At 30.1% G+C, this 26,187-nt stretch overlaps 2 protein-coding genes and 1 non-coding gene across 3 annotated transcripts; 1 reads left to right on the plus strand and 2 right to left on the minus strand.

The window, feature by feature from the left end:
• The first annotated feature begins 7,329 nt into the window (after positions 1 to 7,329).
• CSLA02 (cellulose synthase-like A02) lies at positions 7,330 to 13,730 on the plus strand. Its single transcript, XM_068623550.2, has 9 exons — positions 7,330 to 8,241; positions 8,516 to 8,614; positions 8,867 to 9,119; positions 11,007 to 11,117; positions 11,288 to 11,424; positions 11,568 to 11,681; positions 11,793 to 11,992; positions 12,104 to 12,334; positions 13,069 to 13,730. Exons 1-9 carry the CDS (start codon positions 7,912 to 7,914, stop codon positions 13,220 to 13,222), a joined length of 1,629 nt encoding a protein of 542 aa, XP_068479651.1. The 5' UTR covers positions 7,330 to 7,911; the 3' UTR covers positions 13,223 to 13,730.
• Positions 13,731 to 16,106: 2,376 nt separating this feature from the next.
• TRNAL-UAA (transfer RNA leucine (anticodon UAA)) lies at positions 16,107 to 16,189 on the minus strand. The gene has a single exon. It is a non-coding gene; the product is annotated as a tRNA-Leu (tRNA).
• A 2,721-nt stretch (positions 16,190 to 18,910) lies between these two features.
• On the minus strand, positions 18,911 to 21,618 carry LOC137819653 (histone deacetylase HDT1). The gene is made up of 9 exons (XM_068623557.1): positions 21,404 to 21,618; positions 20,925 to 21,207; positions 20,537 to 20,565; positions 20,395 to 20,442; positions 20,129 to 20,313; positions 19,824 to 19,886; positions 19,613 to 19,703; positions 19,233 to 19,359; positions 18,911 to 19,134 (listed from the first exon to the last, which is right to left on the minus strand). Exons 1-9 carry the CDS (start codon positions 21,426 to 21,428, stop codon positions 19,074 to 19,076), a joined length of 912 nt encoding a protein of 303 aa, XP_068479658.1. The 5' UTR covers positions 21,429 to 21,618; the 3' UTR covers positions 18,911 to 19,073.
• Between the last annotated feature and the right edge of the window lie 4,569 nt (positions 21,619 to 26,187).

Here is a 26,187-nt window from a genome sequence, read left to right on the forward strand (position 1 = left end):
AAAATGTGACTTATAAACTGAGAATTACTTAGTATCAAGTGTGGATTCTTTAAAATGAAGAAACTAAAAAAAAGCTAAAATATTATTTTCAACTCAAAACATTAAAACAATATTTGTAAGTTTTTCTACTTACATATTATTTATTTTTATTTCTAGCTAAAACAATTTTTCTACTCACATTAATTCCTAACACACTCTTAGATAAAATGATATAACTACACTCCTTTTAGCATATTTCATGATTCATATAATGTTTTAAGCCATTAACCATGTTAGATTTTCATTTAACATTGTTAATAATGAGAGCATACATAAATATATTTTCATTTTATATAGAATCTACATTAATACAAAATTATTTTTAAAATTTTATTCATTAGTTTACCATTTTACATTGACTAGAAGGCATAATTTACTAAAAAATTATCATTTCATTCAAACTACCACATGTAATCCCGACCAATTATTTTGAAGTATTACACTAATAATAGTATACTTAAAAACACTAGTTTAAAGATTTTGAATTATAAAAAATCTTCAGTAACTATGATTCTAAATGTTAAAAATACATAAATAATCAATTAAACTATCTATATATCAAGAAAATATTGATTAAGATTATAATAATTGACATGGTAGCAAGAGTAAGTATTAATTTGTGTTAAGAGGTTAGAAGAGAGAGAAAAGTACTTGTAAAAAAGTACTTAAACAAAAGTAACCCAGGTTCAGAAAATATAAAGAGAATCTGATATAGAAAAGTAAAAAGAAAAAGTGATATTTTATTTTTCTAGCAAAAGAATTCTATAGGAAGGTGTTTGGGAGTGACACTGCACAAGGCTCTAGGCTTAAAACACGTTCCCATAACCCATGTCATATATAGATTAGATTTGACTTTAATGTTACTCTTAATTTATATTACGTTGTTTTTACTCTAATAGAGGGTTGACCATAACTAATTAATCACTAATTTAATCCTACTTGAGTAAAAACATTTAATGCAACATGTATCAATCTCATATTAAAAAGGAATATTAAACCCCCTCCCAAAAATGTATTTTTTTTCAATATATAAATCAACATCTATCTCCAATTTGTCTCTATTACAATTTCTTATTCACATGCACCAATTAAAAATTTAGTTATATATATATATATATATATATATATATCAATTTAGTATTTTTGGTCACACATTCTAGTATCCTAAAACAACAATACGAAGAGTAAAATTTTCTAAATAACACTATAAAAAATAATTAAATAGAAATCAATTTTAGAGACTAAAAATATCAGTTGACTAAATTAGATACTAAAAAAATTATTAGTTTTTAAATTAGTTTTTATTATTGATAAATAGTTTTTCTAAATTGGTATCTAATTAGTTAACAAAGTTTTAACTTCCAATTATTTATATTTTAAATTTGGTAGCTAATTAGATACCAATTTAGAAACTATTTATCAATAATAGAAACTAATTTAGAAATTAATAATTTTTTTAGCCTCTCTAAAATAATATCTAATTTAGTCAATATAACAACTAATTATTTTTTTTATCTAAAATTGATTTTTATTAAATGATTTTCTGTAGTGTAAAATTAAACCTTTTTTTATATCAATTGCAACAATTGAATATTATTTTCACTTCATTGGAACACTAATTCAGTAGAAATGTGTGATCAAGAAAAATTAAGACTTTGCTTTTATATTTGAGAAAGTTGTTATGCAAATAGTTAACTTGTTTGATTATGTGTTTAACAATTAAGAAATTATTAATATTTGAAATTTATATAAATTATTTCGTTATTGATATATTATTTACTATTTATTTTAAGTTTACATCTCTATTTTTTAAAAAGAAATCTGTTTTATGGTATTTGTTACGAAATTAAATTAATAATTATACATCTAATAGAATTTTTATATTGCTTGTTTTAGTTATTTTATATCGATGGTGCAATTGATGTAAATAATACTAATGTAAAAAGAGTGTGATACTTCTTCTATTGGTTGTCATTCAATGTAGAATATCCTTACAAAGATCACAAAATAAGTTTATATAGCACTTTTCATTCTACTTCTTCTCATTATACTAGTGCAGATATGTAAAACAAATGCGGCTATTTTAAATTTACAAATGCGGTCATAGAACTGCATTTGATCAGCACGCATTCGTAAATCTAGCATTTACAAATGCGGTCATATGACCGCATTCATAAATCACATTTACAAATGCGGTTAAACGCAAAACCGCACTAAATAAAGGGTCGTTGTTTTCATATTTTGTACTAGTGTTACAACAAATAAGTTCTTAATGCATTTTTAATTCTTTCTTTATATGTTCTATATGAACATTGTAGCTTTAATAATCTTTACTTCAATATCTTGATCAATTTGTTATGTTATATTGATCTTCTTTTTCAATGCATTAGGCGCTTGAAATGGAAACCTAGTTTAGATGTGTTCTTTGCATCTTTGAACAACTTTTTGCTCTTCAAATACTTTCCTTATCTATAATCAACTGAACATCGAAGCTTGAATCATCTGAACGCATTCAACTGATTTGTAGTAGATGTTCAAAAAGGAAATAATGACTTTGATGTAATCGTCGAGTCCTTAAGCATATAAAAATTTCTTTATCTAAATGGATGGTGAACGTTGATGCTTTGACGATTTTGGATTTCAATCTTTCTTTTTATATATTATTCATCATCTTCTTAGTATAAAACACTCAATATAGAATGTTCATATATGAGCCTTCATTGTGTCACATCATTTGTTTATTATTCGAACATTATTTTTCTTTATAAATCTTTGTTTGCAACTCCTTAATATTACTTGAATCTTCATTTGTGTGAATCTCTCTCTTTCACTTCATTGTTTTCCCATTAAACACTTGATAATGAAACTTTGACTATCAACTTTATCTGCACCTTTATGATCCGGGAATAATATCAATATCAATGAAAATTATAATTAACCGAATAAATTATGAGTATTACTGAAACAATATCTTATAAAATATTTAAATTACCAAGACCTTATTCTTAGTAGAGGTGGCAATGTGGGTTGACCCGTCCCACACAGACCCGTCTTGTGTTTAGCCCACAAAATGCGGGTCGGGTTGGCTCGCCCCACACAAGGAGTGTGGGCTCATTTCATTGGCCCGCCCTACGTAAGAAGTAGCTCGCAGGCCTGCGGGGCAGCCCGCATAAGGAAAATATATTTTTTAAATTAAAATTTAATTATAAAAAAAAATTGTTACTGAAAAATTAAAATTTTATCCTTGTTTTAATTCATTCAATTAAGATAAAAAAATATATATAAAGGCATTCAAGTATGAAGGTTCTTAGAAGTCTTTTATTAAAAATAATTAAAGTTTTGTTTTGCATATATTTTCCTTTTATATGTATGTAAATGTATGAGAGTATCTTATCAAAGTTTTGCTATAAATATTTTAATAAAAACTCTTCTTTATATTATTTTTATTAAAAAAATTTAAATGTAAAACTTTACTTAAAACTAAAATTCACTATTATTTTTAATATTAACTTCTTTAGATATTAAAATAAAACATACTTTTTTTGTCGATAAAGTTTGGAAGTTACTATGCATCATATGATTACAGCTTTAAGGCTAGGACCATTTGTTGATTGTCTTTGTAAAAAACCAACAACAAACCTTGATGAGATAAAGCAACGTGCAACAAAGTTTATCCAAATGGAGGAGTTGAGGGAGTTTTGGAATCAAGTAAGGGTGGATGGGGGAGTTGAGAAGAAGTCGAGTGAAAAGGAAGGAGGACATCAATATAGAAGGGCAAGAGAAGAACCACATAGTCGAATAAAAAACATAATAAACTGGTAACTAATGACCGGGAGGTATTACAAAAAAACAAAAAGAAATTAAAATAAAGTCATTCTTCAACTTCAACATTCTCATTCTCATGTGCTGCTTCCTCTTCTTACACTTCATCATAAGGAATATCATCAAATGGAATGAGTTCGCCATCATTGAAATCCTTGCCCACATCAAAATTTCCTTCATCCAAAGGAATCTTGTAAAAATACTTGGCTTGTTGAAGAGCTTTAGAAAAACCTAGCTTATGTTGATCAACAACAAAGTTCTTGACATCTGATAGGTCTTTCTCTAATTTACTTATCTTAAGGTCTAATTGATTTATCTTCTCGGCATCAACATGTTTGGCAGCAAATAAATCAGTTAGACCTGCCTTTAGCCTCTTGATTTCACCTTGAAATGATAATCTTTCGGCAGACAAACCAACAATTTCATTCTTTTTCAGCTTCACAATGAACATGGACATCCGATAGTTCTTTGATTTGATTGATCAAGGTCAAGTTAGCTTCAATAGCGAATTCAAGACTTTTACTAGACTCAGCCAATTCTTTTTCCACATTTTCAAATTCAGTGGTTGAGATACCACTAGCCGTTTCTTCTCTAAGTCTTTTTGCAATAAGTAAAGACCGAGTCACAAGTTCGATAGCTCAATCTGCCAGAGAAAAAACATTGGTTGAAAACCCCGTAAATTCATCGAAACGAAAACAGAGCTTGAGCAAGACATAATACCTTCTACGAAGGGTAATGAATATCTCTCAGATGCAATAATACAAAAGTAGTAGAAACAGTGGAGTATACCATTTGGGAACAAATATTTATACCATTTCTAAACCCCTTCCAAATGAAACGTCAGAACATCACAATCGTTAAATTTTAATGCATCCAACGATCAAGGATTGTTAAGCTTTCACATCAGCGACATAGTAAATGTGATACATGTGAAACGATACAATATTTTCATGCAAAAGTGCATTTAATATACAGAATCTCATAAATGACAAAATCAAATTCCTTAGGCCGAAAGGTTGAAAGGGCAACAATAAGGCCGAAAGTTAAGAAAAAATGAATAAATAATTAAATAGTAAAGTACTTTAGTAAAGCTCATTAAATAGGCTCAAATATGTGCAGTATGTTTAGTAACTATAAGGTACAAAGAGTAAAAATTCAATTGGGTCTAAAGCCTAGTAAAAAAGTACTATAAATAGAAGATCAACTCAAGAGGTAAGTAGAGTAAATTTTATCTGATAATTAACTAAAATAATTCTAACTTTATTATTGAAATCCCTAGCAGATACACACTAACCCGAAATAGAAGACTAAAAACCAACAAGTACATATGAGAAAAAAATTTGTTTTTGGACTGTAAGGACATAGATCATCTAACATTAATTATGTGTAATTATCGTGTTGATATCAAAATATTCACGGGTTAAGTTAATATCATATGTATATTAATTATAATATAATAATATTCACTTCTGTAAAAAAAACAAAAAATATTAATATTTTCTTATAAATATCTAAAATATGTTGTCAGCTCTCATATAAAATATATTCAATATTATTATCACGTTATTTCTCTGACAAACATATTGTCTATAGAATATTATTTACATATGCCAAAAAACTTATACTACAGTACATATAGTCTATGGAATAAAAAATAAGAAAAATAATTGCCTGTTTGTTTTGCCTATATATTTTTCTATCAATTTTTTTTATCTATATATTTGCATATTCTTTTGCCTATAGATTTCATTCACTAGTTCATTTACTTTATTTTTAACCATTTTATTATTCCTTTTTGAAATATTTTACTCGTTTTGTTACTTTTCCTATTTTTATTGCTTATTTGTATATTTTGTAATACATTTGAATTTTTTTACCTTCTTCAAAAGTCACTTATTTATTTATTTTGGTTGTGTTTAGTTCCTTAGATTGCGTCAAATAAAACTGGGAATAGGTGAATTTGTAGAGTTAGGACAAAGACATGAAAAATAAATGTATGGATTTGAATGAAGTAAATGATTGGGTGGGATTTAAATGCGCTTATTTTAGTGAAAGTAAAGGCATGAATTAAAATGTAAGGAAATAAATTATAAAAGTAAAATGCATGAATATAGAGTATGCCACACACCCATGAGGAGGAAAAAGAAAAGGTTTTGTTTTTGTAAAATTAAAAATAGATAAAAAAAATTAAGAATAATAAAATCATACAAGAGATGGTAATAAAAAAAAGTTACAAATTTGGAAATCTTGAATAACTTATAGAATATATAAATTTGAATATGAGGTAGTCTAAGCTTAATAAATTAATTTATGAGTTAGTAACTAATTTACTATTTCTACAAAATTATTTATTTTATATGAATTAAAATATATTTATTGTTAATTTTTTTAAAATGAAATAGTAAAATAGATTCCATTATATTTTTAAAAAAATTATAGCATTGTATTAACAAAGGAAAAAAATATTACAAACAAAAGACACTTAAATATTTTGTTTAAAAAGAAGAAAGAATATAATATATTTATAATAAAGATTATAAAAAAAAATTGTTTGATTTAATTGTCTATTTTATCTCTTAAGTATCACTACATCATGTAATTTTTTTAACATAAGTTATTTTAGACATTTTTATATTTGTTGATGAGTTTGTCGTATCATAATTATCTTTAATTTTTAATATGCATTTATTTGATTTAATAAGATTATTCTATTCCGTTATTGAAGTTTTTGGTTCAATGATAATTAGGATTAGTATATTTTTAATAAGATTATTCTATTCCGTTAATATATATATATATATATATAATCTTTTTAATTACTCAAATTATATCCTTATTTTAAGTTAAGTTGATTTACTAAATAAAAATATATAAATTTAACTCAATCTAATTAAACTAAATTTAATCGAATTAAAATCACTTATACGTACCCCTATAAAAACATATACATTTAGGGAAGTTAAACATTTCGGATCTAGAAGTAAAATTAGTACCGAATTATTTTTTACTTTTTTAATAACGTTTTACATTCCTTTAAAAAATACGTGTCATGGGAACACTATTATTTTTTTTATGACGTGGATCTATATCACTCGTTTACTACGTAAACGAGTATTACTTACTATAATCCTTTAATTTTTTAAAATACATAAATACTTTAAATAAATCACTTATATTAATTTGGTGACTATTATAATGTCACATAAATTCAACACTATTTGCCAAAATGCAATTTAATATTAATATTAACTTGATTTTACAAGTTTTTATAATCAATCATCTCATACCAATACATAAAACATTATTTCTTTATTTTCTTTTATAAAAAATTATAATTTTTTAAGTAACGTTAATTACGTAAGCAATGTATGAAAAACGTTTTAATACCAATCTGATATATTTAGAAAGAAAATAATTGGTGCCTTTGGAAGCTGAGTAATAAAAAGCAGAGAAAACACAACACTGATTAAACACTAAACCTGCATAAATAACTTTAGGTAAGGTAACATCATTTTGTACTAAGTAAAAAGACAAGATTAAGTGACAGTGAAGAGGAGTGAGATCAGAATTGAGATCAGAAATAAAAATAATAATAATGATGATAATAATATAAGAAGAAAAACGTGTAGCAGGAAAATCTATCACCAAAACATGACTATAAAGGACCCCTTTATCTCTGCATCTATTGCCCCTCACAGACACACACACTCTCTCTCTCTCTTTTTACTCTGTTTCTCTCTCACTCTCTTTCTCTGTCTAGAATGCCTCTATTCTACTCTGTCGGTCACACTCTGATAGAAAGATTGTAGAGAAGAGAAGCATTCATAAGCACCAATTGTGAGAGACAGAAGAGAGAAAGCAGAGAGAAGCATTTTTCCATGTTTGGGGGAGAGAGATCTGCACTATAAGTGTCATTGCCAACAAGGGCATTGCAGATTTTTATTGCCATTTCAACACCATACAAAAAGCACACACCTTCACTCATCCTCAAAACTTTCACTCTTTCAACTTTTGTTCTAACTTTCTCAGAACACAGACCCTGCTGTGAGAATGGTTGATTCAGAGCCAAAGTTCTTCATCCCGGAGTCAATCCAGGGCGTGAATTTCGACGTGACGGCTCAGATGAGGATGGTGTGGGAAGTGATAAAGGCGCCGCTGATCGTGCCGCTGATGAACGTGGCGGTGTACATTTGCCTCGCCATGGCCCTCATGCTCTTCATGGAGAGGGTCTACATGGGCATTGTCATCATCCTCGTCAAACTCTTCTGGAAGAAACCCCACCAACGCTACAAGTTCGAACCCCTCCAAGAGGACGAAGAACTCGGCAACACCAACTTCCCCGTCGTCCTTATTCAGATTCCCATGTTCAATGAAAGAGAGGTCTGCAAGATTCTACACTTTGTCTTCCTCTCTCTCTCACTCTCTACATCTGCAAAATTTTATTCTCCATACATGTTTACTCCTTGTTGTGTAAGACACATACTGAAGATCCCACATTGGAGAATGATATAATTAAAATATTGCATATAAATGATTGAGTATTAGTTGGGCTTGACTGTTACAATGCCGTGTGCATCCAGATTTATGCTAGCTTCGAAACTAGTGTTTGTACTAACATATGTATATTATTGGGTTTGGTTCATTATTGGGTCAGGTGTACAAGGTGTCAATTGGAGCAGCTTGTAATCTCTCATGGCCTTCAGATCGTCTCGTGATCCAAGTGCTGGACGATTCAACTGACCCTACCATCAAGGTATTGCGTAGTTCCTTTTTTTTCCACATTTTTCAGTTTAATTTTGAGCTATTAATGTTAAAGATTTATGTAACTGTGCTTGTGCATTCCCATTGGTGTTGTTATTATTATTATATTAGTATTGGTATTATGTTGTTGGATTGGAGTATAATGTTATATGGAGTGGGTGCATTTATGTTTTGTGGGGTTTGGTGGAGGAATTGTTGAATGGGAAGTTGAATTTGTGTAAAAAATTTGAAATTGTGAATGCAGCAAATGGTGGAGATGGAATGCCAGAGATGGGCAAGCAAAGGGATAAACATAATATACCAAATCAGAGAGACTCGAGGGGGCTATAAAGCGGGTGCTCTTAAAGAAGGTCTAAAACGTAGCTATGTGAAACATTGCGAGTATGTGGCAATTTTCGATGCTGATTTTCGTCCAGAACCAGATTTTCTGAGACGTTCTATTCCTTTCTTGGTGGGCAACCCCGACATTGCTCTGGTTCAAGCTCGATGGAGATTTGGTAAAATACTTATTAACCCACTCACCCTAGTAAAATCCATTTCACCAATTCCTAGTACTTGGTTTTTCTTTTTCTTAACACAACTCATAAGTGTCGGTGGCATTTAACATTGTTTGTTTTAATTGGAGAAAATTAGATTTATCATGTGGACTTTCACTTTCCACTTTGTCCCGGTTTGACCTGGCTAGCCCACCAAAACAAACCCTTCAATCACGGGTGGGACCACCAACGAGCCACTGTGAAGGTTGTCCCCTTCACGATCATGTCCCCATTCACAACAGTAAAACAACAAGTGAAAAAAGAGAGTGTCAAGAACAAACAAACAAATAAAAAAAGCTTCACTCTTCCACTCTTGCTGCCAGCTCACATCGTTAGGGCACACACCCAAATATTATATTAATGTGTCAAATTCCATCAGATATCAATTACTTACTGTAAGTTTGAAACTGTGTTTTGTGTAGATTTTCTCCTTAAAAAAGTATATATTTTTCAAGATTTTGTTTTTAAAAAATTATAATATATCAAATTTCGTCAGATAATATATCTGTTTTGTGAAAATTTTCTTCTTAAAACTGAAATTATATATTTTCTCACAATTTTGTTCTTAAAAACATATCTCACACTATTAATGTGTGTATATTGAAGATTTTTTCTTAAAAACATAGCTCACACAATTAACGTGTGTATATTGAAGATTTTCTTCAGTATATTTTATCATGATTTTCTTCTAAAAAAACGGCTAGATAGGTTAAGACAGCTAAATAGGCTAAGAGAGGAAGTTTTAGTCTTTGAACTCTTGGTGACAGCTCACACCCAAATATAATAGTGTGTGATAACTATTGATTTGGGTTGTGCTTCTTCTAAAATGTTGGGTGAAGCAGCTTTTAATTAGTATTTTAGTAAGAGATTTCGAAGGGGGCAATTTGGTGAATTTTAGTGGATCAATCAGGTCTTGGTGCAGTAGTAGTATCTTTTCAGAACTTACCACAACTTACAAAAGCGTGATGATGGGTTAAAAACTGAGAAGAACTCGGTATAAATAAGTTACAAAAATGGTATTCAATCTATCTTTCTTTTTCTGGGGTCTTTAGAGCGACCCACGCAGTCTGACACATTTTCTTTTATGACTCTAGGGGCAACTATTTGGGGAAGAACCTAGAACATGGTGGTAGGGGTCAAATTGTCTTTTTCTTAATCCATCCAAACTTCAAAGTTTCCAATCCAGCGAACCTACTTCCCACGTGCCTTTGCAGAATTTTTTGGGTTTAGATAAAAAAAACAAAACATAAAATAAATCACAGTGAGGAGAGTACCATGTGCCTCCAGTGGACCTTACTCTCCCTTGCCGACACTTCTCAAATTCCCCTTCTCTTCTCTTCCGTCACCTAAGCTCAAAACATTAATCAAATTAAATAATAAACTTAGTTACTTACAATTTATATATATATACTAGTTGAGTTGTATAATAGTACATTAATATTGCTCATATTATATAGTATGCAACAAGAATTAGAGTTAGTTTATTTAAATGCTACAACTCCACTCACATTCTCAAAGTAAATTAAGTTTAGCAACATTTATTTGCAAAAAATAAAAGAATATTGTGACATGTGCAAGTGTGGGGCCATTGCTGACTTTTGCTCTATTGTCCCTGTGGTCCGCCACAAGATCTCATTGTTGCATTTTTTTACTTGATTCTGTACTGCTACTTATTATCTGTGAAAAAGTTACTTCATTAACAAAGTAAAATCATATGATCATCACAAGTCTAAAACTTTCTTTTACCCTTTTGAGATTGTTACTTCTCCTTTAATCATTTTCACCTTTTAATTATAAAGTTTGCATCAGGAAGGTGTTTTACTAACATGGGTAATTTTTTTTTTACAGTGAATTCTGATGAGTGTTTGCTGACAAGAATGCAAGAGATGTCCCTGGATTACCATTTCACTGTAGAGCAAGAAGTTGGGTCAGCCACTCATGCTTTCTTCGGTTTCAACGGTAATTCGTTTAACTTCTTTCTACTCTTCTACACTTGTTGACCTTACCTACTTCTGCATGTAGTGTGACACGTGTTACACAGTACATGGTCATAGCATAGGTGATTTATAGGGTAGTGTAGCATGATGATCATTTACTGGAAAAGTTGCTGATTGAGGAGCTTAATGCAGGAACTGCTGGTGTTTGGAGAATAGGTGCTATTAATGAAGCTGGAGGGTGGAAAGACAGAACAACAGTGGAAGATATGGATCTTGCTGTTCGTGCTAGTCTTAGGGGATGGAAATTTTTGTACCTTGGAGACCTCCAGGTGAATCAATGTTCTGTCTACTAGTTAGTATTTCCATAATTAACAATTAACATTTTGCATAATGGAGAATATGGATTATGTGATTATGAACTATTTTCTTATACTAAGTAATTGTACCCTTTTTATAATGGCACTTTATGTAGGCAAAAAGTGAGCTTCCAAGTACTTTGAGAGCCTTTAGATTCCAGCAGCACCGATGGTCTTGTGGTCCTGCTAACTTGTTCCGCAAAATGGTTATGGAGATAGTAAGGAACAAGGTAAGTACTTTTATTCTTTGTTTCTTTGTACTGTATATATGGAGGGGTAAAGAGACAATATGAGTATTTCCTTGTATGTTCTGATGTTTTCTTTTGCAAACATTTCTGCAGAAAGTAAGGTTTTGGAAGAAAGTGTACGTTATATACAGCTTCTTCTTTGTTCGCAAAATCATAGCTCATATGGTCACCTTCTTCTTCTTCTGTGTTGTGATTCCAATCACAATCTTGATCCCTGAGGTTTACGTTCCAATATGGGGAGCTGTTTATATTCCTTCTGTCATCACCATTCTCAATTCAGTTGGAACACCAAGGTACGGTTTGGCCTTGTTTTTAACCTGTTTTTTCCATATATGTCATAGACTTGTAGGCATAGTTAGTCCTTCAATTTGTTCTAAAAGTTGTGTTGTGTGCAACTTTGGCAGGTCCATTCACCTTCTGTTCTATTGGATCCTCTTTGAGAATGTGATGTCTTTGCATCGTACCAAGGCAACATTTATAGGTCTGTTAGAGTATGGGAGGGCTAATGAATGGGTTGTGACTGAAAAACTTGGTGACTCTGTCAACAGCAATACCAAGAATAAAACAGGAGATGCTGCCAAGAAGAATAATGTCAGCAAGGCCCCCAAAAAGACTCGATCCAAATTTGTTGAAAGGTCAGTTTCATAGTTTTATTTTTACTTATTTTTCCTCAGCAAATAATTGTGTTTGCATTTATCATTAGTCATAGCTTCTTGTCGACATCTCCATTGTGAATTTGTGATTCTCAATCATGCACACACTGGCATAATAGAGATGATGAGTTCTAGACTGTGTGGCCAATAGTTCAATGATTGCAAGGAAATAATTTTATAGGTTCCTACTTATTAGTAAATAGCTTTTAGATATTCTTCATTGTAACAGTTAAGATTCTCTTCGGGTAGGTAAACATTTATATGAACTTTTTTAAATGCCATTTTCAAATCAACAGCATGCCATGCCACCCTAATCAAAACGTTTCTGTCACATGCACATGAATATGGCAGAAGAATTTAGAAACCCACATGCCCTTGTCAAGATCTTAGAAAACCCACATCAAAATAATTTTAGCATGAACTCAGAATACTTAATGAAAGAGAAATTATGTCCCTTTTTTCCACCCCATTATTATCTCACTTTATTAATCCAACATATGCCACGTTAGAAGAGAAATCAGAAGGTACTTACTGTCTTGGCCAAATCATACTTTACATTATTGAGAAGTACCATGTGTAGTACTTAAAGGTCTTAAAAGTTTTCTCATAGTAGACCCCTAATTGCAAGGGATATCCTTCTTTTGTAGATAATATTTGGAGTTTTGTTCATCTCTTTTGTCTAATTATGATTTCTTTTCTTGTTTGAACATGAACAGACTTAATTTCCTGGAGCTGGGATTTGCTGCATTCCTCTTCTTCTGTGGATGCTATGATTTTGTGCATGGGAAACACAACTACTTCATCTACCTCTTCCTTCAGACCATAACATTCTCAATTGTGGGATTTGGCTACGTTGGCACCATAGTGTAAAGCTCATTGAGCCAAATTCTAAAGTTACTTAAGTTTCATCAATGTTGTGTCCATATTTTTCTAGTTTCTCCTCAAAAAATACATCATGGGGGGCTGATTTCTTCAAGCAGCAAACGCAGTACCAAAACATCTGCAGCTATTTTAGAGCAAATCATTTTCAACTTCAGAAAGAAATTAAAAGTCCTTTACAAGATATTTCATTGCCATCCATCAAGAAGATACAAATACAGGCAAAGTGCTGTTATTACTAGAATTGCATCACACAGGCTTCAGGGCAGCTATGAAGATGTACCAAAAAGTGCTTAAGTTAGAGCCTTAGACATCAAGTAGACAGTGTGATTTTGTTTGCATAGATTGTTTTGTGAGATTTTATAGTTATATATTTCGTGAGTCCTTTATTTGTTAGGTTTGCTTAGTCTGAGCCAAATAATGTGGTGGATAAAAATGTGCTTCTAATTCATGTTATTTCTCATTTTTTTTCCCCAAGGAATGAATTTTATTTACCATACATGCAATCATTTGCCACTTTCTTTGACATACTCTTTGTGTGGACAGCTATAGAGTAAAATAAAGTCACCCTTTAATATTTTACCAATGATTCTTCTCTTTTTCCTCTTTGTTACTATAAACAGTTTCTTTAACTTCTTACAAGTTCTAGACTTAAAAGACTATGCACCCTTTGAAATTGGGGTCAAATTTTAAACAAGTACTTCTTTTTTATTCCAAATTTTAAAATTAAAAGAGAGTTGAAGATCATACATTAACTAAGAATAAAAGATATTTCATAGTTTAGAATCTCTGAAACTGTGAAAGTAAGAAACTTGGTTAAAAGAGTGCGAATATTCCTTAGTCACTATAGCTTTCTCCTACCGACACTTCTTCTGCATATGCTCTATGGTTAAGCTCTAATGCATATTTTTATTCACTCACACCTTCATGTTTGATTTTTTTAAAATATAATTTATTGTTTAAAAGCTACAACATATTTGATTTCTTAACCCTCCGACAAGAAAACAAATAATTGAAAAATTCAGACAGCCATTACAACCAGTCATTTTCAATAGTTCAAAAAAAGGAATTCCTTAGTGTGTGTGTTTTTTTTTCATTCTTTCCTTTGCACTTATTTAATACATGTCATGCTATGAAGGAAAAGCATGGGATGCTGTATTGCAATTTTTGATAATATCTTTAACCTTTTATAAAAACAAACATTAGGATAAGAGATCACATGCAGTGGTGCATGTGCTGTTTGTTGTGTTCTCTAAACCATGAAGCATAATTTTTTTCACTCACTAGACCTGTGCTTCAACTGACTAATATTCTGAAGCCAGTTGTCTTAATGCAAATGGCTCAATTATAACCCTTTCTCAATATTGCTTCATCATGTTACTATGGCAATGATGTTCTTTTGACAGAATGTATCCTTTTGGGTTTCACCAAGGATTAAAAATAAGCCAAGTAACCCTTTTGGGAATGCTTTCACACCTGATTCTGCTCAATCTTAGTAGTCTGTGATTGTAAGAATCATTAGTTGTCATTTTGGTTACTTCAAGCAAAAGGGTCATTATCCATGTAACTTTTTCACCAATTTTATATCTCTTTAAATTAAATTAAGGATTAAATATATTTTTATTTCACCAATGGAAAATTGATTTTTTTCTCTAATCCAAATTCTATATCTCATTAATACTTATAGTTAAAATTATTTAAATAGATTCTTATCTGTGTTTCTTTTTACGTAACAAACGAATTTTCAAAATAAACGGTAACATTCACATTAGCCATAAGTTAACATAATATTTTAACATCCTAGTTTATATTGAAAATCTATTTATTATAAAAAAAAAACTGATAATAACTCATTTCAATAGTTTTCTTAATACATATATCTCTAAAATTTAGAATAGTAATAAAAACTAGTAAATTACATAAACATAAAATATATTTAACCTTTAAATTAATTACTCTCTAATAACTTTGTTGGCGTTGCATGAAGACAACCAATATTAGTCCTAAATCCTCATATAATAAGGTGGGTGCAATCAATTAAATTAAGTTTCTTAAGATCATTGTTGGAAGGGACCAACATAATTTTTACCCTTTAGTGTAAAAGGTATGTCACAATGATTGTCCCTTTTTGTATAAAGAAAAGTAGATACTTTCAAGGTAAGATTTTTCTCAAAAGAGTGTCATATGATATAAAACAAAGGTCAAAGTATAACAGCTACATTTTGTTCTTGCATGATATTGATGCTGAAATCAAACACTCTTTCTTCTCAAGGGAATTGTGAGCATTTCGACCATACTAAAAAAGTTTGAAACTCTTGTGTGCAAGTTCAAACAAACTAAAAGAACAATCAATTAGTCTTAAATTACACAAAAGCATACAAAATGACCTCAGAGTGGGATGGAAGCAATAATTGGGCAACAAACAAATAGACACATTTAGTTAAACTTGAGACAAAGTGTTAAAGAGATATAAAATGCAATGTTTGGTAAATAAAGACAAGTATTAATAAGAATTGAATATTATACCTTTCATGTTTGATACATACATATACAACTCAATCCACGTCTAAAGAAAATATCTGCAATATTTAGCACCGCACTCATTTTTTTGGATTTCAAATATTTATGTTTGGCCATTGATAATTACTTTTAGACTTTGGATTTTCCGATAATGTTAAGTGGGTGTCTCTTTTTAGATCACCATAGAGGTCCTTAATATTTCTATCTGTTTATAATATTAATTTATGTTTGGTCTAATCAGCTTGTGTTGTTTTAATTATTTAAGTTTTAATTTTTTTAAATGTAGGATTTTTTTAGTCAGTATTGCAAAAAAAAATAGTTAATAAGGTAAAAAAAAGTAGAAAATGAAAAGTAATGCTGGCTGTGGGGTTCGAACCCACGCGCACTTATGTGCAGAAGATCTTAAGTCTTCCCCCTTAACCACTCGGGCAAACCAGCTTCATATGACATATAAGAAATATGTATTCCTTTACTTCTACATATTTTACTGAACACTTAAAAAGAAATTAATCAGCACCAAGAGGCATGTGAAAATGTTCCAAAGTGAAGAGTTGTTTCAAGTAACAATAAATAGCCTACATAACTCTTAAACATATATCCACACGTGATGCTCTTATAAAACTGATGACATAAATTAAATGATTATGTTATTATAGTTTAAAATTAATGAATTTGATTAAATATTCAAAAATCACATTATTGCATCTTAAAAAAATTAGAGAGTAGATTGAGCATTTCATTAGCAGAGGTAAATTGAACTAAATAAATAAATAATACAACTAATACCTTTTCAACATTATAAACCTTTTTATCTAAAAACAATTTAAAGTTCTTTATCTACTAAGTAGGTAACCATATATTCAATTTGTAGGATATATTAATTATAATTTCCAGGAAATCTCTATTTATTGATGTTATATTAATTATTTTTTTAGATGTTTTTCATGTTCAACAATGTGTTTTGATGTCTCTAAATCCAAGTGGAATGCATGAACATCTTTGTTATTGGTTGTGTGTGTCTATAAGTAGTTGAATTTGTTAATTCACTCCTTGTGATGATCTAAGGTCAAATGAATCTTAATCCTTTCTAAAGGAAGAGAAAATTCAATCCGTTGTTTTACACTTAGTGTATCTTGAAAAGGTTTGACTTTGCTATCAAGCTAATTCAACCAGTTGATTTTTTCTGAAAACCTTAACAGAATTCCTATTAAGTGACTTTAATTTGTTTTAAATGATTTTAATTGCTTTTGGTTCTTGAATTAAATGTTTTGACCATCTAATTGGAGTTTAAATAAGTTTTTTTACGCTCCCGGTCATTAACTAAGCAAGAGAGTTTATTCAAAATCAGATTTCAAGATTTCAAAGAGTTTTGGATCATTCTCAAGTGTGGAAATAAGATTGTTTTGTATTCTCTGTACTTTAATATTTGATTGTATCCAAATGTATTACATTCCTTTCTTTCTTACTCATTGTAATTCTATGTGAATTGGTGTTGTGCAGTTTCAAAGGTTGTTATGAAAACTATGTGATATTTGCCAAAGGTGGTGTATGTTCTTGAAGGGTTCAAGATCATCACTTTGGTGTATTGTTTATAATCAAGATTTGATTACTTAGTGAATTCTCAGTGGTTACTGAGGGATGAATGTAACTCTTGGTAAAGAGTAAACCAATATAGACATTTGTGTTAATTTCTCTATCCTTACTCTCTAAACTGCTTTTGCTTTTGCTTTTATTTTTAACACTGTTTGTATAAACAACTGATTGTTCGCAAAAACAATTGATTGATTTTCTGCAATCAAACTAAAAACAAAGTCTAATTAGTTGTACAATTTTCTAATTGATTGATTTTTCACTGACTTTCAATTTACCTTCAGCAAAAATCTTTCCTAAACAATTCACCCCCTCTTATTTAAGACCAATTTTAACATTTTATTTCTTTTTTATGTCTTTGCTCCTTTCCATTATTTAGGTATCTTCTGTCATTTCTTCCCTTAATTTTTATTTATTCAAAAAAATATAAAATCATTAGAAAAATATTATTATTAATTAGTAATAAATATGTATCGATAAATAATAATAGACATTATTAATGAATATTTAAAAAATAATGAATAGACATATTTTATTAAGGATTACTATATAAAGTTGTGAGTATATTACTTTAAATGTTATAATTTAAAGAAAAAACTCAATTTAAAAATAAAAATGAAAATGTTTGAAAAACGTACATTATTTAGTAGGTACTTTTGGGGATTGAGGAAAGATAGAATCTATATCGTAGACATTATTTAACTTTTAATGATTTCTGGAATGAATTTGATATCTATTTATAAAAAATAAAGGGATTGGATAATTTCTATAAAATAAATAAAAGAAAGTTTAAATTTTTAATGAATTATAAATAAATTATTATATTATTTTTTAGTCAGTCCATTATAATAAAAACAATATTGTCCAATTCATTCATTTCAAACTAAATAGTAGTAGTCATTGTTTCATGGTGTGCATTGGTCTAACGAAAGCCTAAAAGATATTGTCCATAATTTACAAAATTTTGATCAAATTCCAGTTCAAGTTTAAATAAATCTCCATAATAAATATTCAGATTGAATAAAAAGTAGACAAACTTATTTCACAACCGGTTAAAAACTCAAGAACGTACAAATGCCATTGAGCAAGGCAAAAATTAAATACCGAATTATTAACACTTAACAAAACTAATGGTGCATATTTTAAAGTATTAATTGTAATTTTAAATTAACAAAGAACAGTTAAAACAAATTATGAGATCTGAAAAATAGACTCAATAAATATTAGAAAAATATAGAGAAAATAAAGACTAGCGTGATTTGTAATGTTGAAGATTAATTTAGTAGAAAGATGAAAACAAATTCGTTTGTTTTAATTCCAGCAAAAGCCTGCAATTAAAAACGGCATCACAATGAAAATGAAAAAGTCGCTTTAAAATCTGTGAAGAGATAGGAAATATTTTTTTTGAAATGAAGTTATCACATAAGAATCTCACCATCTACATAAATTATAGAATAAAATGAAATTGCAACACTTCAGAGAATTGAAGTTTTGATGCCGTAAAAGTAAACCAAACATAGTATCCAACATAAACGCTCAGTAGAGTAATTAAAAAGAGGATTTGAAAAATGCAGAAACAACAGGCGCTCATCGATATCAAAAAGAAAATTCCACACCTTGCGTTCATCTTAAGACAACGTTTACCAGCCCTTAGGATAAAATTTGGAACGTACTGAAACTACTCACAGTAATACAAGGGAAAATTACTACATGAGTACATGAAAATGCAATATCACTGACCACCATGCTTAGCCTTCTTATGTTGTTGGAAACCAGCTTCGTTGCTGAAAGACCTAGGCAGCCATAAAATAATCAAGCATAAGTCATAAGATATAAACTTCGTAAAGCTACTATTCAAGGTCTACTACTATTTTTAAAAATACAATCGTACTTTTTACAAGGTCCGCAAGATAGTTGTCCAGCAGAATTGGGAGACTGGCCTTTTGTAGCACTTTTGGGAGTCTTTGCACCTTTCTTCGTAGGATAGGGAGTTGCTACATGTACATTTTTCTTCCCATCTACAACCATTTTTTATCAGAATATTATCAGTGTACAACGGGAAGTTAAATATGAAGAATGCATTAGTCATAAACAATAACTATAAGCATTTACAAATTTCACTAAAGCATGGAGAATATATCTAAAGTAAAATGTATGCTTTGTTATGCCTAATAAAACCTCCATTCAAAATGCATTCATCAATAACACACTAATGTAACAAGCACTAGTATATACGTAGATATATATGAAAAAGAAATTTGGATATGATACCAGTTTTTTCAGGAGTAGCAGTCTTAGCTTTCTTGGAAGAAGGTGGAGATTTTGATGCAGACACATTTGGTCTCTTCTTGCTCTGATCCACCTTCAAAAGGTAAAGTCACATATAAGTTTTGCTCAGAACTCTTCAATTATAATAAAAGAGAGTATATCTTGTGACAAGTCAAAAAATACATGCATGATACAGCAGAAAGAAATATCTTACCTTCTTCACAGGGGTCTCTTCATCACTCTCACCAGCCTCGTCGCTGTCGCTATCATCATCCATCTACAATTTTCAATGATGGAAAATTATCACTAAAACCGACAAGAAAAAACAAGAGATTATTTTCATAAAAGACAAAGAAAGAAAGTATTTACTTAACCAAGACTCTTGCATAAACATTAAGGTGCTAAAGAAGAAATCTTTGGAAGCATCAAATTATCTTATACTGTACATTTGGAATGCATCCTGATACCATAGATTTGTTAACATAAAACTGTAAGTTAAAACAATGGTGACTAAAATACCTCATCAGAAGTTCCAGATTCATCATCACTATCAAGGTCATCATCAGATTCGTCAGAATCAGAATCATCCTCCTCATCTTTCTTCGGATCAACAGTCTTAACTTGTTTTACTGATGCAACTGCCGCAGGAGCAGATTTAGCGGGCTTGGTAACCTTTGCACCTTCAGCTTTTACCACAGGTTTCCCTAAAAGAAGATAACTATTAGCTGTCTACATGGTAATACACACAACTAAACAATATATTTCCCATCTAAGGAAAAATGTACCATTTTCTTGGCCATTTAAGACAAGATCCTCCTCATCTTCTTCACTATCTGTTCAAATTATACAAAATAAAACCATTATTGAGCAAGCAAATTAAATAACAGAACAGTAAAAACATGTTCAAGAGAAATAGATGACCCTCACCAGAAAAGTCAGCAACGTTACCCTCGTCACTAATGCCACAGCAACACACAAGTTAAGGAAATGAAAGATGAAGCAGAAATGTAAATGAATTTTAGTAAAAAAAATCCTTATTTCAATACAATGCCAATACAGTCATCACAATAAGAAATTCAAAACAAACCATAAACAACAACAAAATAGGTACAAAGGTTTTAAATTATCTATGCAGTCAAAATTTCATAACACTTATTGTTATTGCAGAAAATTGCAGGCAAATTAGGTCTACTGCAGCCACAATTGCAATCACAACCGCAGTAAGTAAAAAAAACTTCAAGCTACAGGCATAACTTTCTTTAAAAAATACCAATATACAGTAATGAATCAAGAGTATAATATGAAGGAAGGATACGTTAGAACTTTGTATCCACAGACAAAGACACTAGCACTTTTCGAAGAGTGCGAAAGCTCGGACTCAGAGTCGAGAACCAAATCCAACGAAAGGTGGGGGATGTCATCCCTTTTAAGGGTTCCCAGAACAATCTTCTTGCCATCAACTTTCAAGTACAGAACCACAGCTTCATTTGCCTTGTCCTTCTTCGCCTCTCCAAGGGCAACCTGGGAAATGTGTATGTATGCACTCACTGGATCCATGGGATCAACCTTCACAGTTTGCCCAACCTTAACCTCAACACCTAAATTTCAAACCAACACATAACATTAACATCACAACGCCAAAAGTATTCACCGATTCCGCAAACCCACACATAAACATCAGCACACAAAACTTTATTCGGCAGAATCAAACAAGAAGAATCGATCAGATTTAGAGTATTGCCAAAATTGAAAGATAAAAAATGAAGAAAACAAAAACATAAGAGAAAAATTTACCCCAAAACTCCATTGGTGAGTCCATTTGCAAGAACGGCGTGCAGAGAAAAAGTAAGAGGAATGAGAGAAAGAGAATGCGAATTAGGAGCGAAATGGGTTTAAGGGTTTAAGAAGTGTATATATATTCACTTCGTTAGGGTTTTAAAGTTCTCCGCGCCTGTTTCTTCTCCCCTTTTTCTTTTTTCCCTTTTTCTTTTTTCTCTTTCTATAAATATATTTTGGATATTTTCCATATATGTTTATTTTAATATTTCCTAATTTAATATATTATTTTAGTTTTAGTTTTTTTTTTTGTCTGTAATATTTTACAAAAATGTTTATTTTACAATATTTTATCTGCACTTTTTAATATTGAGCGTGATCTTTGTTGTAGAGCGGAGTTATAGATTAAAGTTAGCTAAATCAGTTAATGTTATTATTATTACTATTAGAAAAGGTTTTTTTCATGTAGAAAAGACATTACGTTAATTATTTTCTTCTATTAAAATATTTTACATATTTTTAATTAATAAAAAAACGCAAGTGAAATGATTAAGTTAATTATAATGAACGTATTTTTTATTTTAATAATGACAATTGTTTATATGTTTTTGTTTTTGTTTTATTATGTGGGTGTTTTGATTAAGGTAATTATTGCTATTTTAAAATTAAGGTAATTGTGGTTATTTAAAATTAATACATAGTTTTATTTTATTAATTATGAGGTCTGACATTCTTAAAATAACACTATAGCTGTAAACTCAAAAATAAAAAACAGTCAATAAGTTATAATACTTTTTGTGTATGCAAAAGTTAATTTTACTTTTTGAAAAGTTAGTGTCAATAATTTTTTACCCAAACAGAATTTGACTCGCGGATCCTAATCCAAGATTTAATAAATTAAGTGAAAGATTAAAATTTGGAAAAATTATCTAAAAGTTTTTTAAAAAATAGAAAAAGGAAATACTTTTTTTCATAAATTAGATTAAATATAGCTTTAAATAACTTAAATGAGAAACTTTTCACTTATTTTCTCGTGTAAAAATAACAAGAAAAAACTATCAAGATTAAAACCTACGAGGATATAAGGAATTCCCGATTTGGCTTGAGTGTTTTTTCTTCTGCGCGAGTATTAGGGCCAACTATTTAGGACTTGGTTTAAGCAGTAACGACACCACAAATAGTTTGGGCTTTTAACACTATTTCTAAGTAATTTCTTCCTGCACCGTATCAATTCTAACCTGACCCTATTATTTTTCAAAATTTCCAAAATAATTTAAAAATAAAAAAATACATTCCGGATAAAAAAATCCAGAGAATAAAATTAAAAATTCATTTTGGATAAATATTTCTGGAATTCAAAAATGTGTTCCGAATATCTAAATCCGGAATATTTCCAGAATAAAGGATTTGGAAGTAATTTTATTTACACCCTTCTTTTTTTTAAGGTTATTTTCGTCATTTTCTGAAGGGCATTTTTGTCATTTAAATATCAGGTTGGGTGCATGGAATTGATATGGTGCAGGGAGCATTTGCCCTATTTCTATTCGTTTAGGACTCCTTCTTACCTCAAATACTAGATGTGAAACTATTTTTTGTTTTCCAATAAAAAATAAAATAAAATTTCACACATTTTTCACATTCTTCTGTCATTTTATCTCACTCTCTCACTCCCAATAACATTTACTCTTTTCTTGCATTGGTTTGTCATTGATTAGCGTGTCTTTTGGTTTTTAAAAACATTCTAAATTATATGATTTGGAAGATATTTTCGGATTCAAAAGTATATATATATATATATATATATATATATATATATATATATATATATATATATATATATATATTACAGATTACATGATTCGAGCTCTCAGATTTGAAATAGTTTTTTGATTATGTAATCCAAAATATATATTTTTAAAAAGTGGTATTCATTCTGGATTACATAATCTGAAAGTTAATCTCATATCCAAAAAGGCTTCTGAATTACATAATTCATAAGTTAATCTTTGATTTGAAAAAAGACTTTTAGATTATGTAATCCAAAATATAAACTACATCACACCATAAACTTCATATATTTTAACTTTTTTGCATAAGGGTATTTTTGGGATACAAAAACTTATGAGGGTGGCACAAGAATGTATGGCGGTCCAGGAAGAAGCAGTCTCGCTTAGTTTGGGTTGATTGGACTTTTAAATACTTTGGACTATTGAATTTGAGCTTATCAAATTCAAAACAAAAATCTTTTATTTATTTAGTTATCGTGATTGAATGAAATATTCTTACCAACATAGGTATATTTGTATTTAAGTCACCCAAAATATAGCTCACCATGTAAGATTTTGAAATATTTAATTTGTTGATAATAGTGTTAAATGTGTCATAACATGATTTTGAAATATTTAATTTGTTGATAATAGTGTTAAATGTGTCATAATATTCCTATACCATAGATGTGTAACTTCATAAAGTCAACTATAAGATCAATGCAAATATCTATAAAAAAAATCTCTTGAATCGTCGCAGTATAGTCTTTCTAAGAAAGTAAAGAACAATTGGTGTATTTAGACGTAGTGTTCTGTCATGGTACAACATGACCTTCTAAATGTACAATAGCTAATTAGACCTACATGTCATTTGGAGTATTATCAATGGATAAGAAATTCTCACATTGATATAACTATCAATCTATGTTGTTTCCATTGAACCTGGGAAATTCAATGCGTGGAAATCTTGTGCTACGAGAATAAGGTGTAATTCTTTGAACAACTATTGGATTAAAAAGGGTGGTTTTATTTAAAGAAGATTGTCTAACAAGTTCTTAGACACTTTCTTCCATGGAATCAATCGACTTGCGTTAAAAAGGCCTCACCAATTTAGCTAAGCGAGTGTCTTAGTGTACATAAAGTCTTTCTTTCATTGTCCTTAAAGATAGCAGTGGAGCATGTATTTAGTTTATTTACAAACAAGTTAAAAATTGTGAAAAAGTTCATAATGTATCGATGTTCATACATGTCCTTATTGTGTCATTAAATTATTATGATGGTCAATTATAGGAAGTTATAATATGGGTTAAATTTCAATTAAGAATATAGACAAAGAAGTTAGAGACCGGTGTTATTGAAAAAGGGTGATGACAAGACTATGAAGCAAATTCATGGTACATTTATGTAGGCCACATATGGCATTTGCGAATTCAGTTTTTTGTGGCAACACATTTTGGCCAATTTAGATGTGTGATGTGATACATGGATTTGATTCCTTTTTGTTGTAAGTTGGTGTGATACATGGATTTCATTCTTATTTTCTATGATTTAATCCCTTTTTTTTTGTTATTTGTTGTGATACATGGATTCCATTTTTTTTTATTTGGTGTGATACATGGATTTTACTTTGAAATATATTTTGCAACATCCAAATGACAACGCTTAGAAGTGTAGTTGATGAATCGGAATTTGAGAACAATGTTTGAGTCATAATGTCAATTGGTTTTGTGCATTTTAATGACCTGTTCATTTTGGTGGTGTCCATGGTTTACTTATTGGTTATCATATTTAGGCTTCACTACAACATTCTTGTAGAACAAAGTATTTGGGGATTGTTAATAACATGTTAACGGCTAAACAAAATAGTTGTATTGAAGCAACCCCATTTCCATGGCTGATGTTGTTGGGCCAAAGAGTTCAAATGAGTTGGACACTGTAGATGGAGCTTTATTTAAAATGGGTTGATAAGAGGAGATGTTTTGTAATAAGGTATAAAGTTGTACCATTTACATTGTTAGAATTTCGTTTAGGTTTGAGTTTGAGGGTAATTGGACATAAGGTTGATTTGGTAAATGATGATATTAATTGTCGTAGTAGGAATGTATTTTATAGTAGATATGTGAGTATACACATGATCTATGATGAACTAATGAGACGTCCATATTATAATAGCGTTGATCAATTTTGTAGGTTGTACATTTTATTATGGTTGTCAAAGTTTCTACTGCCACATAGAATGAGAATCGTGTTTATAAGATTGTTTAAGATAGTATATAAGGTAAGCGAACTTGGCAAGTATAATCAGAGGAGCCTTGTTTATGAATATTTGATAAGTAGTTTGTGTCGCGCTTTGATTTGCATGACCAACAAAGGACATTTATCACATTTCCATATTGTAGGGTGTGTTTACCTGTTGCAGGTAAATCCAAAAGTGTGATTTATACATCATTGGTACAATGTTATGTTAATTGGTTTGTAAATGTGATGATGACTTTGAAATTTAATTGTCATAATGTAGATGTGGCTTTGAAGTATGTGTTATTCCCAAACACAAAGGGGAAAAGTAAGAGAGGTAAATTTCCCCGAAATTTGCATTGAAATGATGTTAAAGTTAGTGAAAGCAAAGTACATCGATTTTGAATACAATTTCGGTGAGTTAAGTGTGTGAATTATATTCTATTTTTTCCATGTTTATTTATTTAATGTGATTGACTCCATTTGAGAATTGCTTATGGTTTTGGTGAATAGGTTATTGGCCAGCTGATTGTCATAGAGTAAGAGTTTGGTCAGTTGGTTGTCACAGAGTAAAAGCTTAGTCATGATATTGTGAAAGAAGCATTGAAACTAGTGCGACATGTAATGAATAACGAAACAAAATTATAATGTCATGCACATTGTTGCATAAAAAGAAGAATTGACTCGTCGTGTTGAAGATCAAAAGTCATTGATTGGGAAGTTAGAGAAAATTATAAATGATTTACAACAAATTTTAATGTGAAGACACAAAGGTGGGACAAATGATATTCCCTCTATAAT

The sequence above is a fragment of the Phaseolus vulgaris genome, chromosome 11, assembly GCF_051622355.1.
Source record: "Phaseolus vulgaris cultivar YP4 chromosome 11, ASM5162235v1, whole genome shotgun sequence".
In the NCBI taxonomy this organism is placed as follows: Eukaryota; Viridiplantae; Streptophyta; class Magnoliopsida; order Fabales; family Fabaceae; genus Phaseolus; species Phaseolus vulgaris.

Coding starts and splice junctions, on each gene's coding strand:
- CSLA02 (XM_068623550.2), top strand. CDS start 7,912: ATGGTTGATTCAGAGCCAAAGTTCTTCATCCCGGAGTCAATCCAGGGC. Junction 9,120..11,006: donor TCAAGCTCGATGGAGATTTG/GTAAAATACTTA, acceptor TTTTTTTTACAG/TGAATTCTGATGAGTGTTTG. Junction 11,425..11,567: donor TGTACCTTGGAGACCTCCAG/GTGAATCAATGT, acceptor CACTTTATGTAG/GCAAAAAGTGAGCTTCCAAG.
- LOC137819653 (XM_068623557.1), bottom strand. CDS start 21,428: ATGGACTCACCAATGGAGTTTTGGG. Junction 19,887..20,128: donor AATCTGGAACTTCTGATGAG/GTATTTTAGTCA, acceptor TGAAAATTGTAG/ATGGATGATGATAGCGACAG. Junction 19,704..19,823: donor AAGAGACCCCTGTGAAGAAG/GTAAGATATTTC, acceptor TACCTTTTGAAG/GTGGATCAGAGCAAGAAGAG.